Genomic DNA, 14,477 nt, shown 5'->3' with positions numbered 1-14,477 from the left:
CAGTGTAATTAAATAGTGAGACGAGACAGTCTGCAGTGATAGTAGAGTGGAGGAAGTGTAGGGAGAGATGCATTGTAAAATATTTGGTATCCTAAGGAATGCCTGTATGCTTGTTGCTAGCTCCCAATAGCAATGAACATTCGGTTTCTAGCACCGAGGTAGTAGCTAAAAGGGAATGTGCTTGGTACAACGAGGGTGGTTTTCTTTCATCTTGGTGGGGTTGCCACGAAGTGAAGGCATTGCTCCCACCGATTTTTAGAAAGATTAGAAAGGAGCTATTTTAGAAAGCCCTCTGCAATGATGGGGAAACGGGGATGCTCTACCCTCACTTAAGTTGTACAAAGCAACCCTGTTTCCTTTGGATGTAGGGGGGATATGCAAGATTAACTCACATGACTGCAGGAGAAGCATCTTGATGGTTAGGCTCCACATCCTGCCCCTAAATGTCTGCGGCCAGTGGAAAGGAGGGGCTTCTTCTCACGAATGTAAATGTGGATTGGGCGCTGACGAAGTTCTGGCGCATTTTTTGTTAATTTGTTTTCTTTCATTCTTTTTCTACTCCATTAAACATTCAAGGTGATCACGCCGGCACAGGTCTTGGGAGCAGTACAGAAGAATGACTGGTGCTGTGCAGTGGACCTCAAGGATGCGTACCTGCACGTTTCCATATGGGAACATCACTGGTATTCCTCAGGTTTTCCATCAGTGGTGACACCTTCAATACAGAGCTTTCCCCTTCAGACTGAATGTAGCATAGGGGGTCTTCACCAAGCTAATGAATGCCATTGCCAGGCTCCTGAGTCTCAAGGGGGTCCACATCTAACTCTATCTAGACAATTGGGTGATGAGGGATCCTTCAGCCCAGCAAGAAGTCATTCCAGCTCTTGGTGCGCATGCTCTTCTGTCTAGGATTCTCTGTTAATTTCAAGAAGTTCACTCTAATGCCTGCGGTATCCTGCTGTTTCGCCAACTGTAATTACATTGTGGTAATTTACAACAAAGTAATTACTTTGAAATTTCACTGAATAAAGGGTTCTTTCTGGGTAGGAGGTAAAAGGGGAATGTGGAGGGTTAGGAGTAGGGGTGGTAATGAAGGGGAAGAAGGGTATGGAGGGACCCTCAAAATTAGAAAGAAAACGAAATATTTTAAAGTAATTACTGTCATCGAAGTGACATGGAACCACTCCTATTCAGAAGCTAGAATTCACTGGCTGCGAGGAGTTTTCAATCCCAGCAGAGGATTACAGACATCTCCCTGGCTATGGCACACTTTCAGAGCAGACTGCCTTGTGGTTCCAGTGGCTCCTTGGTTTGGTGGCACCATGCATGTTATGTGTTCTGCTGGCCGTCTTGAAGATGAGACAACTTCAGCTGTACGTGTTGAGTTCCTGGAATCGGTCTACAGTGAAACATCTCTGTCCCAGGACCTATGATGGTGTGGCGAGCTAAAGAATCTGATCCAGAGTTCTCTTTCAGGAATCCCTTCCAGAGGAAAGTATCACTACAGACTCTTCCCTCCAGGCCTGGGGCGCCACTTTGGACAGCATCCGGGCACACAGCCTGCAGTCTCTGAAGCTACTTCACAGCAACCTCCTAGAGCTGCAGGCTTCATGCCTTCAAGACCTCTCTCCCCGTCCATAGTGGGTGGGGGGAGCAGATCATCATCAATGTGGAAAGCACCACATCCATGTTTTGTCTTAACAAGCAGTGGGAAAGGAGATCCCACCTCTCTTGTGCTACCTGGTGGTGAGAATATGGAAATGGACTATCAAGCATCAAATGTCTTTCAAGCTCTCCATCTTCTGGGGGTACTCCATGCAGAAGCCGACCTTTTGAGCAGAATCAATTTCCCCAAACACAAATTTAAATCAAACGCACTCTAGAGGTCATATTCTCCCAATGGTGTCATCCTCGTGTTGGTCTTTTAGCAACAACAGCAAGTGTCCCCCCTTTGCTTCATGGGGCGTGCTGGGATTGAAGTCCCTGGGTGACGGCCTGAACATTCAGTGGGATTCTTTATCTGTTTATGCTTTTCCTCCAATACCTCTTCTACAAGGTATTGGCCAAGTTTTCCACCTGCAAGAATTCAACAGCACAGTGGCCAGCCTGATTCTTGTACTCTGACCTGATGAGGGGCAGGAGTGAGGGGGCGGTTCCCCTTTCAGGCTAGCACTCTCCTGCAGCAAGGCAGGGTACTCCACCCCTCCTTTCGATTGCTCAGCCAAGTGGCATAGTTCCTGAGCAGTTAACTTTAGGACACCTCTCATTGTCTGCTGACATGAAGATCATTGAGGCGGCAGGAAAGGCTTCAACTCGTTCCCAATACAAGAGTAAATTAGTCTGGTTCTGCCATTGGGCATTGGACGAGCACATCAGTCGTCTAGATTGCCCACATAACAAGGTAATTTCATTTCAGTCACATTTTGCATCCTGCTGTACTTATGTAGCAGCTTTCTGGCCTTGCCCCAACGGTCAAGCACTGTCCTTCTCCACTTGTAATCCAGTAGTGCACCGACACTTGGCAGGTTTAACAAGCCTCTTCCCCTGGTTAATGGGCCGCATCTGGCATGGGATTTAAAAATAGTTCTTTCTACAAGCCTTTTGATTCTTTGTCTACCATGGATTTGAAGTTGCTTACTTGGTAGGTGGCTCTTTTTGTGTCCTTTAGATTGACAGAGTTATCGAGATTCATGCATTCTCTGCTTATGACCCGGTTTTTCACAGACAAGGTGGTTTTTAGAACCTGCCAGCAGGGTTGTGTTGATTGGGTGTTTCTCTCCTTGTTGTGGTGATGGGGCGTAGTGGCTGTTTCAGAGACTTTGGTCTTGGTTAGTTTAGAGACCATGGTTCTGGTGAATTTAGAAATTAAGTTCTTGTTGCTTTTGCTCTGTTTTGGTTTAAGGGAGGTGGATATGCTGTAATGTGCTTTTCCCCCCTCATAGCTGTGTTGTGAGCATGTGAGCTTGGAATACCTGTGGAATGTTGTGGCGTGGAATGCTGACTGAGTGTTGTCCTTTGAGTATTCTGTGAATGTCGGTTAGGAGTGAACTGCCCGATTGTGAGGATGCCGGTGGATGTCTCGGTTTCCCCTTATAATAATGTATTTCCCGGTTACCTGAACCTGTTAACTTGTAATTGGAACTTGCAGTAAAGAAGTTACTAAACCTTACCTGCTACTGCAGTCCTATCCTTGTAAGGAAGTACCATTTTAACACCTTTCTATCCAAGTTGGTCTCTTCGTTACACAATGAGTAGGCGGCCTTGCCAACATTTACTCCCAACTCCCTGTTGCTGGCTATAACTGTTCTACATGTCTTCAACGTAAGGAGGGCTCTGATGTTCTACCGGCATAGAACTAAGCAGTTCTGTACATCCAACACACTTTTTTCGTCATCTTCGGTGGCCAGTATCCAGGGTCCCAAACCTCCAAATCCACCATAGTCAGGTGGCTAATCACAAACGTCAATCATTGCTGTCATGCAACAACGCACATTCCCAAAGGACATTTAGGCTTGTGCCATCTGAAACAAGGTAATTGCTGTGGCTTTTCAGCATAACGTCCCTCCGGACGCGAGGAAGGCTGCCATTTGGTCGATGCCTTCTGCCAGCACTACTGTCTTGACACTAGCTCCAGGTCCATTGTTCAGACAGGCTGCCCTGCGGAACATTTTGGCTAGTCATTAGGGTTCTCTTCCTGCCTTCAGTTTTCTTTGCTGTGAAAACTCCTATCAGTATGGAGGAACGGGGACAAAGTGTAGGATTAAGAAATGGTTACTCACTGTAGAGACTACTCTACTCCTAGCCCATATTCCAATTTCCTCTATGCAACCCATCCTCTGTATATTGGTTAGTAATAGCTAATGAGTGGATAAGGAAGGACCGGCAAAGCCAATGGGAAGAGTCAAACTGGACAGCCCAGCTCAGACACAGCAATGCGTGCTTCAAATTTGGGCAGTTAATTTCTGCTGTGCAAAAAAGGCTGTGGTCTCATTCCCTTGAGACGGAATCCCACCAGTATGGAGGAAAGAGGAATGTGGACTAGTAGTACAGTAGTAACTACAATGAGTAACTGTTTCTTGTCTGTATATGTATTAATTTGAAGAACAGGGGTGCCTGTGTTTTTTTAAAATCAGAAATGACTTGCAATAACACATTTACAGATGGCAGACCTATTCCCCCAAAGTGTGGCGATAGGGACATAAACAAGGGAAAAACAAACTGAGAAAAATAAATATAAGAAACGCGTGACTTACAAGGTAACATTAAACTATGGAGGAAGTGCCTCAAAGTAAAGAGGCATAACATATAAATATACAAAATTACTGGAGGGAGTGGTGTGGAGTCAGGTTGGGAGGATCTGGGAAGTGGGCATAGGGAGCTCCCTCTTTAGCAAGTAAGTGCATTTTAAGCCAAGCTTTGAAGAGAGCCACATTTGGGATGGCTTTGAGTGTGTCGGGAAGTGAATTACATGGAGTGAGGTGACAGGTGACTAGGGAGAAAGAGCAGAAGCGAGAGGGGGAATGGGACTGAGGTTTCAGTGCACAGAAAGAGCAGCTGGAACAAGAAGCTGAGTACACATAGTCAGACAGGTATTGAGGAGCAAGGTCATTTATTGCTTTGTAGGCTGGATGAAGGACCTCAAAAAGATAATGGTTGTGCATGGAGAGCAAATTAGCATGTTGTCGGCCACTATGTACAAGTGGCAGAGGGTTTGGGTACGTTGTAGAGTCTGTGCTTGCAAAGCTCAGGATTCTGTCTAGAGTAAGTCAGGACGTGGCTCAAGATGTAGTCAAGTTTGGGGAGCACAAGGATGGAGATTTGAGTTTCATTCGAGTGGTTAGTAAAATGACAGATATTCCGAATCTAAATGTTAATATGAGCAGCACTAGTAGAGATGTGTGGAGGGTGCTATCGAAGAGAACCCCAAGGTGCTTTGGCTGAGAGACTATGAAGTTCAGGTGGGAAGGCGAGGGAGATACAATATGATAGGTTATTTATAATGTGCTTAATACCCAGAGGTTTCTAAGCGTGGACCAGGGGATCAAAACTGTGTTGCTCCGTGTCGTCTTGCTTCCAAGGCGAGCACATATCCACTGAGCTATCCTCCCGAGACAAGGGTATGGACGGAATCAGAAATATGACTTCTATTTTAACAGTTCGGCATGAGCCATCCAGTGACCACTTGCAGTGTGATGGTTGGTTATCTGTTCCGGGATAGCTGGGGTGAAGGGGGGAAAAGAAAAAAGATTTGAGTGTCATCAGCAAAGAGGTGATAGTGAAAGTCAAAGGATGAGATGGGTCGTCCTAGAGCAGAGAGGTATAGAGGGTGAAGAGAAGAGGTCCAAGGACTGATCCTTGAGGATGCCGACAGGGAGAAAGGTGGGGCCAAAGGTTTACGAGTTTCAGGAGACTTTAAAGGATTGCCAGATAGGCATCCAGGCGGGAGCAGATTTGTGAAATCCAAGCTCCCTGAGAGTGAGCAGTTGAACGGAGTGGTCGACACTGTCAAAAGCGGCAGAGAGGTCCAAAAGGATGAGTATAGAAGGGGGTTTGAAGTGGGGAGCATCAGAAAGAAAGTTGGAAATATACATGAGTGGGGTCTCGTTTGTAGTGTTTACTACAGAAGCCAGATTGAAGGGCATCACCGGACACTTATCCTAAAGTTATAGTGATCCAGTTGAAGACCACCCACTCAAGGACCTTCAATAGAGAAGGGGAACTAGGTGATCGTTTGCTGGGACATTTGGGTCAACTGAGGGTTTCTTCAACAGGGGTAGGATAATTGGAGGTTTTAACAAGACTGGTAGGAGTCCCGTGAAGGTTAATGGGCTCTGAGAGATAAGGGCAGGCGATTGAGACAAGGTTTTTGACTGGGGTGTGAACTGGTCAATGGGAGCCCAAGATGGCTTGGCACAGCAAAGGATGGGTGTTCGATGGGAGAGGTAGTGTAGTTTATAGTAGGAGGGGAAGGTGGTGGACAGGAGGGGGGTAGGGGAGAGAGATAGAGGAGGGCTCGGATTGTCACACGTTAGAGGAAAAGTAGTGAGGAGGCCATGGACACTGGCTTAAGTGATGTGAGCAAAGCTTTGGGGTAGATGGGTGTTTGTGAAGGGGAGAAGTTAGGTTTGCGAAGTAGGATGATTTGGCAGAGTTCAATGCAGTGGGGAAGGCAGCAAGGTATTTATTTTTAGGCTAGGAATTAGGGGGTACATGGTTCCGGCCAGCGTTGTAGGTCCCGGTGCATGTTTGTTTTGAGCATCTGAATCTCAGTGGTGAAACAGGACGGGGACAGGAAAGTGTTATGTATGAGCGGGATAGTGTAGGTCAAAGGGAGTCAGAAGTGCATAGTGAAAGTCTGAAAAAGCATGGACAATGAAAGATGCACAAATAGGGGAAAGTGTCCAGGGAGACGTCGTCACATCGTCAAGGTCAGGGGTGAAAGAGTCCTGCCTGAATTTCCTCTTAGCCATTGAAGAGGGGAGAGGCAGAGTAGGGAGATTGAGATGTTAAAGTGAACAATGGAGTGATTAGTAGCAGAGGAGTGAAGGAAATAGACAGAGAGTAAAGTAGAGAGACTGATAAGAGTGTATAGGCTGTGCATAGAGGGAGTGGTCAGGTAGGTGTGACAAGGCCAACAATCTGCCCTTGTCAAGAGGTGATGTGATCCCCTTACAGATAGTGGTGGGGGGTCTACCAGGGAGCAATCCAGGGACACTGCTACCCCTGAGGGCGGCGGCAGTTGAGAGGTCACTAATTTCTGCCCCCCTTGTGCCAGCATTTTCCTGTACAGACCTCAGTCGTTACCTACAATGTCAGATACTTTCTAGTGTTTTTCTGTTGCTTTCAGAGCTCCAGAAACAGAAACCAAGTAAAACAATAGAAAACATCAGAATAGTCAGCATCAAAAGGAAGGCAAGTAAGGACGCTGGAACGAATGCCAACTGGAAGCTGAAGTGCTTCCCATCGGAGAGAGAGAAAGCCACATGGAGGAGCCTTTTCCTTTCATGTTCGACTAGAGGGCCTCACAGCTGCTGAGCAGCACCTGCAAGCTCATGCAACAATCGAGAGGCCCCTAGACCACTAGGGACTAAAAGCGGAGAAGTCCCCACCATCAACCAAACAACGTACCATGGCAAGACCTGGAACATGAGCACTAGCCTTACCGGGCTGGCATCATAATGTGGTGAACTTGTGGAGAAAGTTGATGGAACTTTGCCTGCTTCATATGGATTTTCACTTTACGCACATGCTCAAGGTGGGGAAGATATGACCAGATTGCCCAGGGAAAGAGATCCAATCCTGGCAGAGGGGTAAGCAGGAAGTGTGAGTTACTTGGGTGATGTGAAAGTGGAGGACAACAAAGAGACCAGCTGGAGGGTGAAAGAATCTGTGGACTGTTGAGGCAATTTGTGGAGCAGGTCATCTATCCGCAAGAGTAGAAATGGTACGGTGGTGCAACTATGCATGTTTGTGTGGCGGGCGTGTTTAGAAAGGTTACTTCTGTAAGGAGTCCTTGTGAAGTAGGTGGTGCTAAGTAAAAGGAGTTATTTAAGTAGTTTGGAGGAAGGAGTAGTAGGAGACACGAAGAGTGGTTGTGGGAGAGGTAGTAATGTGGAGGAGGTAGTAGTAGTAGATAGGAGGAGGTACTACACATGCAGAGGAGGAAGCAGTAACATCAAAGAGTGGGGGCAAGCCTTAAGAAGAGTGAGAACATTGAAAGGATAAGAGGATTGGTGGCAGGAGTGAGGCCCGAGTGGGTAAGTAGAAAGGGAGAGGTGAGAGTGAATGTGTTGGGACCTGAATCAAACCGAGTAATTTGTAAAGCACCATCCGAAACTCCATTAGAACACTAAACACTGGATAGTGTAGGGAGAATTAGGAAGTCCCTGAGGTGAGTTTAGTAACATAACACATTTGGCCTTTAGCTCCTCACAACTGGAAGAATATAGAACTAGACTGTAGAGGTCAATCATCTATATCTTCTAACCTGGGTCAGGGACGCCTGGGGGACGCCTTGTTTAGGGTGGAGGGTTCTGCATATGATGAGAGAGAGGGAGACCAATGGGGCCTGTAAAATCTTCAATTTAAACCTTTGAACCCCCTTTGAGACTGAGAGTGATTCTTGTGCCATCTGTGACATAGGATGGAGTTTAGCCCAGGTGGGTAGCTATGAAAGACTTGGGATGGTTAAAGTCCCCCCAAAATGACAATGGATATGTCAGTAGAAAGTGACTCAACAAGAAGTTTCATATCAGGGAAGGAGTTGAGGACCAGCATGTTGATAGAGAGCCAGAACAGTGACATTCTAATTACCCTGTAAATCGGAACCATTCACCCAGGTTACAAGGATTTCACCCAGGTTACAAGAAGAAACAGTTATCAGATTTTTTAACATAACTGTTATTTCTGTTATGTTTGATTTGCCATACATTACCGTGTTAAGTTTATTGTATGTACAAGTGTGAGTGTTTCCTTTAGTTATTTCGATAGGCGGGAAAATCCCTATCACGGTAAGGATAGTGAGGAGTTTGTCAAACCCAATTTTAAGTTAATAAAATTACATCTTATGAAAAACCCAGGCCTCCAGATCAGGGTCGTACCAGACTTTTTTTTTTACGCATGAAAATCTTGTAAATACAACAACTTTATTATTTTCCTTTGTACATTTACGCACAGGTTTAGAGCAGAGGGCAGTGCAAAGGTCAGGTTACTTTACAGAAACCAGAACACTGCTTTTGATTGTTATGTACATGGATGTAATTGCAATCCTTGGAGAAAAGCTTCTGAAACTGAATTTGTTTTCTCTGAAGCCTTTCAAAAAATAAACGGCACACTGTGATAAAAGGAATGGTTTCTTTCTGTTCAGCTTATGTGGTGTTGGGTGTAGATACTCATGGAGCAAACCGAAGCACTGTGCATATTTAGTATCCTAGCATTTTAGGATTGTATGATTAATAAGATGGAAAACTAAGTTGCAATTGAGAATTAAGCTTTTGTAACAAATTATGCTTTTTTCCCCATTGAAAGCAAAGCAGTATTGCACAATTTTATTTTCAGAGCTCCTGTGCTGTGTGCATAATCATGCAGAGGCAGATCATTTGTACACTTTTAATTAAATGTACACTCTAATTATAAAAACAGTGTGTAAAATGATGAGTATGCACAGTCTAGTTTATGTCCATTCAACCCTTGCAATCAATGGGGTGCATTACTATAAAGGCTCAGTGGTAGCAGAGTCTTTGCTCAAGGGTGAGTGATTGTCATTACACCAATTACAGGTGTTCTAGCCTCTCAAATCTTCAAGGCTACAATTAAAACCTCCAAAACCTGACTCTCCAGGAAGTGCAAGCACTGTTCAAAAACAAACTAAGTAACATTTGTAATTGAAATAGAAACTCTGCTAAATCTGTCCCTGTGATAATCCAGGTATGTATTTAATTGTATGTAGCGCTTTGTGCATGGTTCGTCCAACATCTAGGCATTGTGATTATTATAGCTCAGTAAATACTCAGTTTACTGACAATTGAAGGGTGTTAGCCAATAAGATAGCTCAGTTGGTTGATCACTCATTGCTGCGATCTGGGCGTGATCTGTAGGTTGCAGGCTCGAATCCCAGCAAGGCCAACTCAGCCTTTCATCCTTTCGAGGTCCATAAAGGAGTACCAACTTCGGTTGTATGTACAGTGCTTTGCCAAAAGCGCTACATAAAAAATTTGACCATGAGATTAGGTATAGAATTTAGCATGGAGTCCCTGCATCTGCACTGTTCTATCATAACATTGGCATATCTTTTAGGTAGTAATAGTTTCATGAAAGGAAAACTTTACTTAAACATCAAAAGACAATTCTGCTATTGAACCTTAAAACACACAATACAATTCAGTTTTGTTTTACTATGTAATTTGCTGGGTTTTTGTGTTCAACATTTTAATATATACAGGAGAGATCAAATAGCCAGACCTTAGAGAAATAATGAAAGGTGTTTTCTGTCACAATACAGAAAGCTTCCGCATGGTAATGATTTCCATACAGTTTTTGCATACGTTGGCTGGATGTCGCATACATTTTACTCTTGCAAAGAGAAAACTAATTTTTACTCTCTTGAAACCACATTTACTTTCAAGCTTTAAAAATGGAGAGTAAAATATTCCCACCTCCAATCTGCACTGGAAAAACCTGTACAAAGTTGTCTGCCTCACAATTCTGACCCCTCACAAATGCCTATGATGTACCTTCCCAACGCATTCTCTGTAGCTGATTTCCCCTTGCGTAATCGATAATGTAATCGCTAATGTTTTAAATAACTATGAAACATACACACCCAAACTCAAATACCCTTGATACCATGTACTGGACACCCACGTCCCTATAAAAAAAAAGTACAATTGTCCCAGGAGGATAGCTCAGTGGCAATGTGCTCGCCTTGGAAACAAGACACGAAGCAACACAGGTTCGATCCCTGGGTCCACGCTTAGAAACCTTCGGGTATTAAGCACGTTATAAATACGCAACCAAGAGACATATCCCTGTAACATTGCCTTGATGCCCCCAGGGCTGTGTGAGCTCTTTAAAAATGCTAAATAAATAAATAAAATAAACAATAACAAAATGTGCAATGACAGTTTTTTTAATGGTGCTCACCTGTCCAGCAGATCCGTAAGTTAGGTTGGCTGTCTCAGACATTTTGTAATCATTGCTGTTGCGAAAGTTGAGTTACTATAAAGTTTACAGGTTTGGCCATGCAATAAAATGTTTTCACGTGAAACCCAGCACTACCCACGCGAATACCACCTTCCTCATCCCGTGGGAATATGCAGGAGGTGTATGCAGGTGTAAAGGGCAATTATTCCATGATAACTGTCTGTCTCTCTTAACCATAACAACTTTTAATTCACTAACGCCCAGCATCTTCGTTTCAACTCCTGGATTGCCGTCACTTAATTTATCTAGCTAAACTAAAGAAGAAGCGCTCAATGGATTAGGATACGGCCAGGTGCTCATATAACAGCTCTGCTGCACATGCTGGTTTGAAATCCATTATACAATCACAATAGATTAACTTCTTAACCATTTGAGTGTTCCTTTTAAACCACTTTAGTGTTCCTTTGTTTTGGTGTTGTAGAAAAGCAGAAATGCGAAGAGCACTTTCGTTTCTATGGTGATTATCTTTCTTTCCTATACCAACATATTCTGAACACATGACATTGGGAAATATAGTTCTACGTGCAACTCCATAAAGTGGTCAACAAAGCAAAGATCCGAACAATTGAGACACCATTGAATATTTGCCTTTACCATAGCAGGACGGTTTATTATAAATTAATATTTTAAGGTGGTCAAACAAACCAGGAGTATAATGAAGCATAAAACGATCGCAGTTGTCTGTATTGTGTGGTAAAGGGATTTTTTTATTTGCTTTTTCAGAATTATTTGAAAGATATTTTGAGAGAAATATGTACCTACAACGCAAAGGGAACGCACAAAAGTACATGGGAGCTGATGCCAGAATATCGACATTATCAAGCTGAAGTAAAGGCCGAATAGCAGGAGTGCTTACGAGAGCTGTGGTGGCGACGAGGAGCATCTACTGCACTGAACAAATGCTGCAACACTGGTCCTGCCATGCAAGACCCTACGTTTCACCTTAGTACAATTAAAGGCAACATGTATTGTGTTTCTGCCCTTTTCTATTTAAAATTTCGTGAAGCGCATATTTGAAAGACGCATTGTATTTTTCATAGTACGTACTTACTATTGCATAGATTTGTTTAATGTCCTTAAAAGGAAAATTGTCATTATTTTTAAGCATAGAAACTATTAGCCCGCAAAATCTCCCTGGAACCCTTTTTTTCCACAGCCATCAAAGTCTTTTACGAGAACCTTTTGAACATGTGCTCAGGTTATTTGTGATGCTACCATCTTTACCTAGTAGGACTTCAAGCGTGACTTCGATATGTCTCAGAGCTCTTAGGATTAGCCTGCCTTGTAACATGTGGATTAATGTTGGGGCCCCCGCCAAGTGTAAAGCTTGCATTGTGGAGCCCAGGTCCTAGATTTGCCTGCCCTTTCACATTGCACCTACTGTGGGACTAAGAAAGCCAACCCTGAGCCACATTCATGTTATGTAAGGTGTCCTCCTAGCCAAACATTATGGTGCCATCATGTAAATGCCTAACCTTCTTACACTAATATTTCAATCCTTCAGGACCAAAAAAGCACAGGCTCATCCTGTGTGGGGCAGGAGAAAGGTATTTCTGCAATACCTTAAGAAATAACTGATCTTTCCTGTTAAATCAGCCGAATCCAAGGTTTTTTAATCCTGGTGTCTTGAGCTGGCTGTCCCCTGTAGAACCAATTTAGTGTTTTAGTGTTTGCTATAAGCAACGTTCCCAGACTAGATCATGATGGCGATAACCACCATATTGTGAAGGTTTGCTTTTTCAACTTTTTATTCTTTTATTTGACTTTCGTAAAAGATCAGGCATATTTTAACCTTGGAGTGCTTCCTCATTTCATCCACCCTTCTTTGTGATGTAAAATGTTTATTTTGTATCCCTTTGAACAGACTTTTTTTGATGACTAATTTTTAGCTCTGGGTGAACAATGTACTGAAATAAAAGTAGTTTGTTTAATAAAACCTGTGCTGGCCTGTTCATGTTTTTGGTCTGATATTGTGTGCTTATTTTACATTCGCTAATGGCATTAAGCCAAAAGCATGAAGAATAGATGGGTGTGTTTGAAAGGCCCTCTTTATTTTCGATATCCCTTGTGAACACATTTATCTTCGACAGTCAACAGCAATGCTTGTATGCATAGTTTTACGGCTGCAGATAATCAAAATGTAAGGCAGATTATTAAAAAAAGCGAACTCTCCCAGTGGTATCATTGCTCAATCTAGCACTCCACCTCCTATTGTCTCTAGCTCTCTGGTTTTGTCTGTTTTTATGTGGATCTTGCATTGTTAGACATAAATATCTTGAGAGAGGAGTTGCTTTTTTTGTGTAAATGCAGCTGGTAAAAAAAAAGCACAAAAGGAAATGATTTCATTGTACTTGCATACAGTTGCTCTTTTCAATTTTACAGTGTGTTTCTAATCATCACTTCTGGTTGCATTATATATTTTAATCCTAATAAGAGCATTACGCTGATCTTATTGAGCAATGCTCATTATCAAAGACAAGAAATTACATGTAAATTATCTCGTAGGTTGTCATTCCAAGCTAGACCATCTGGTACACTCCTATTGTACTCTTTCCAAATGCCCCTAGGAGAAAGAGAGGGGACAAATAGGACCAGTAAAGGTTCCTACCTGCTTTGCATAAAACCAAAGGGCATTTTGGAAACACAAGAATTATGGCAGATCTTTATATTTGACAACAAATATCAGTGATAAGAGTTTGTATAATTGAATCCCTAAATACATAACGCACACTGGGTTTGGTGCTCAGTTAATTTTTCACAACTAGCACACTAACATTTAAAATGTTTGTAACATTGAACCATATATACTGATTCAGACAACCTCCTAGATTCAAAAGCAATCACAAATGGCTCAATTGGAGGTCCAGGACCCACAGTGTAAGAATAGGTATACAAATGCCCACTGCATAGACATCCTAAGAAAAGTATATATATTTTGGAGGCTTTTGAATCTGCTCAGCTTCACATGCTTTGCATAGGCTGCGGTCTAGTGGTTGGTATGTAGTAGTACCAGGCCTCCAGGTAAGCATCGTACTAGGCCCTTTCACATATTAAAATCTTGTAAATATGACCGCATTATTCTTTTCCTGCGTATCATTTACGAATCGGTTTAGATCAGAGGGCAGGCAATGGTCAAGTTACTTGGCCGAAACCAGAACTCTTCTTTTGATTTTTATCTACATGGATGTAATTGCAGGCCATAGAGAAAAGCCCCTGAAATAGACATTTTCTTCTCTGAAGCTTTCCAGAAAGAAACCACACACAGTGATATAAGGATTTGTTTTTCAGTTGAGCTTCTGCTGTGTTTTGTGTCTAGACACTCATGGAGCAAACAGAAGCATTGTGAATATTGATTTTCCTAGTATTTTAGGATCATATAATTAATTAGGTGGAAATCTGAGTTACAATTGATAATGATCTTTCGTAACAAATTATGCATTTGTTCAGAGAACGCAAACCAGTATTGCACAAAAGTATTTTTCAGAGTTCCTGTGCTGTACATTTATCATCAAGAAGCATCTGTAAGATTTGTGTATACACATTATTGTGTAGCAAAAGGTTTTTCCACAAATGTAGTAAATTGTTTGAAACCGGACATCTTTGCTGAACAGTTTTGTTTCTAATGGGCCTTATTCATTTTTAAGTTTTGTCATGTTTTGGTTGCCTGTTGCATACTTTTTACACTCTTGCTGAGGCAAAACATGTTTACTCCTATAATTTAATGTACACTCTAATTCTAAAAACAGTATTCAAAATGAGTATGCAAGGTCCATTTT

General features: G+C 42.8%; 1 protein-coding gene across 1 annotated transcript in view; it reads left to right on the top strand.

Moving 5' to 3' along the window:
• Positions 1-12,637, top strand: part of GTF2F2 (general transcription factor IIF subunit 2) — a 1,410,422-nt gene extending 1,397,785 nt beyond the window's left edge. Inside the window, exon 9 of the mRNA XM_069639167.1 lies at positions 11,425-12,637. Within this exon, the coding sequence (XP_069495268.1) occupies positions 11,425-11,544 (120 nt within the window). The 3' untranslated portion in view covers positions 11,545-12,637. The remainder of the gene's footprint in view (positions 1-11,424) is intronic.
• The last annotated feature ends 1,840 nt before the right edge of the window (positions 12,638-14,477 follow it).

Source organism: Ambystoma mexicanum, chromosome 7q (genome assembly GCF_040938575.1).
Source record: "Ambystoma mexicanum isolate Mex_15411 chromosome 7q, UKY_AmexF1_1, whole genome shotgun sequence".
Taxonomy (NCBI): Eukaryota; Metazoa; Chordata; class Amphibia; order Caudata; family Ambystomatidae; genus Ambystoma; species Ambystoma mexicanum.
Note: the sequence above shows the minus strand (reverse complement) of the source record. Positions and strands in the feature narration are given on the sequence as shown.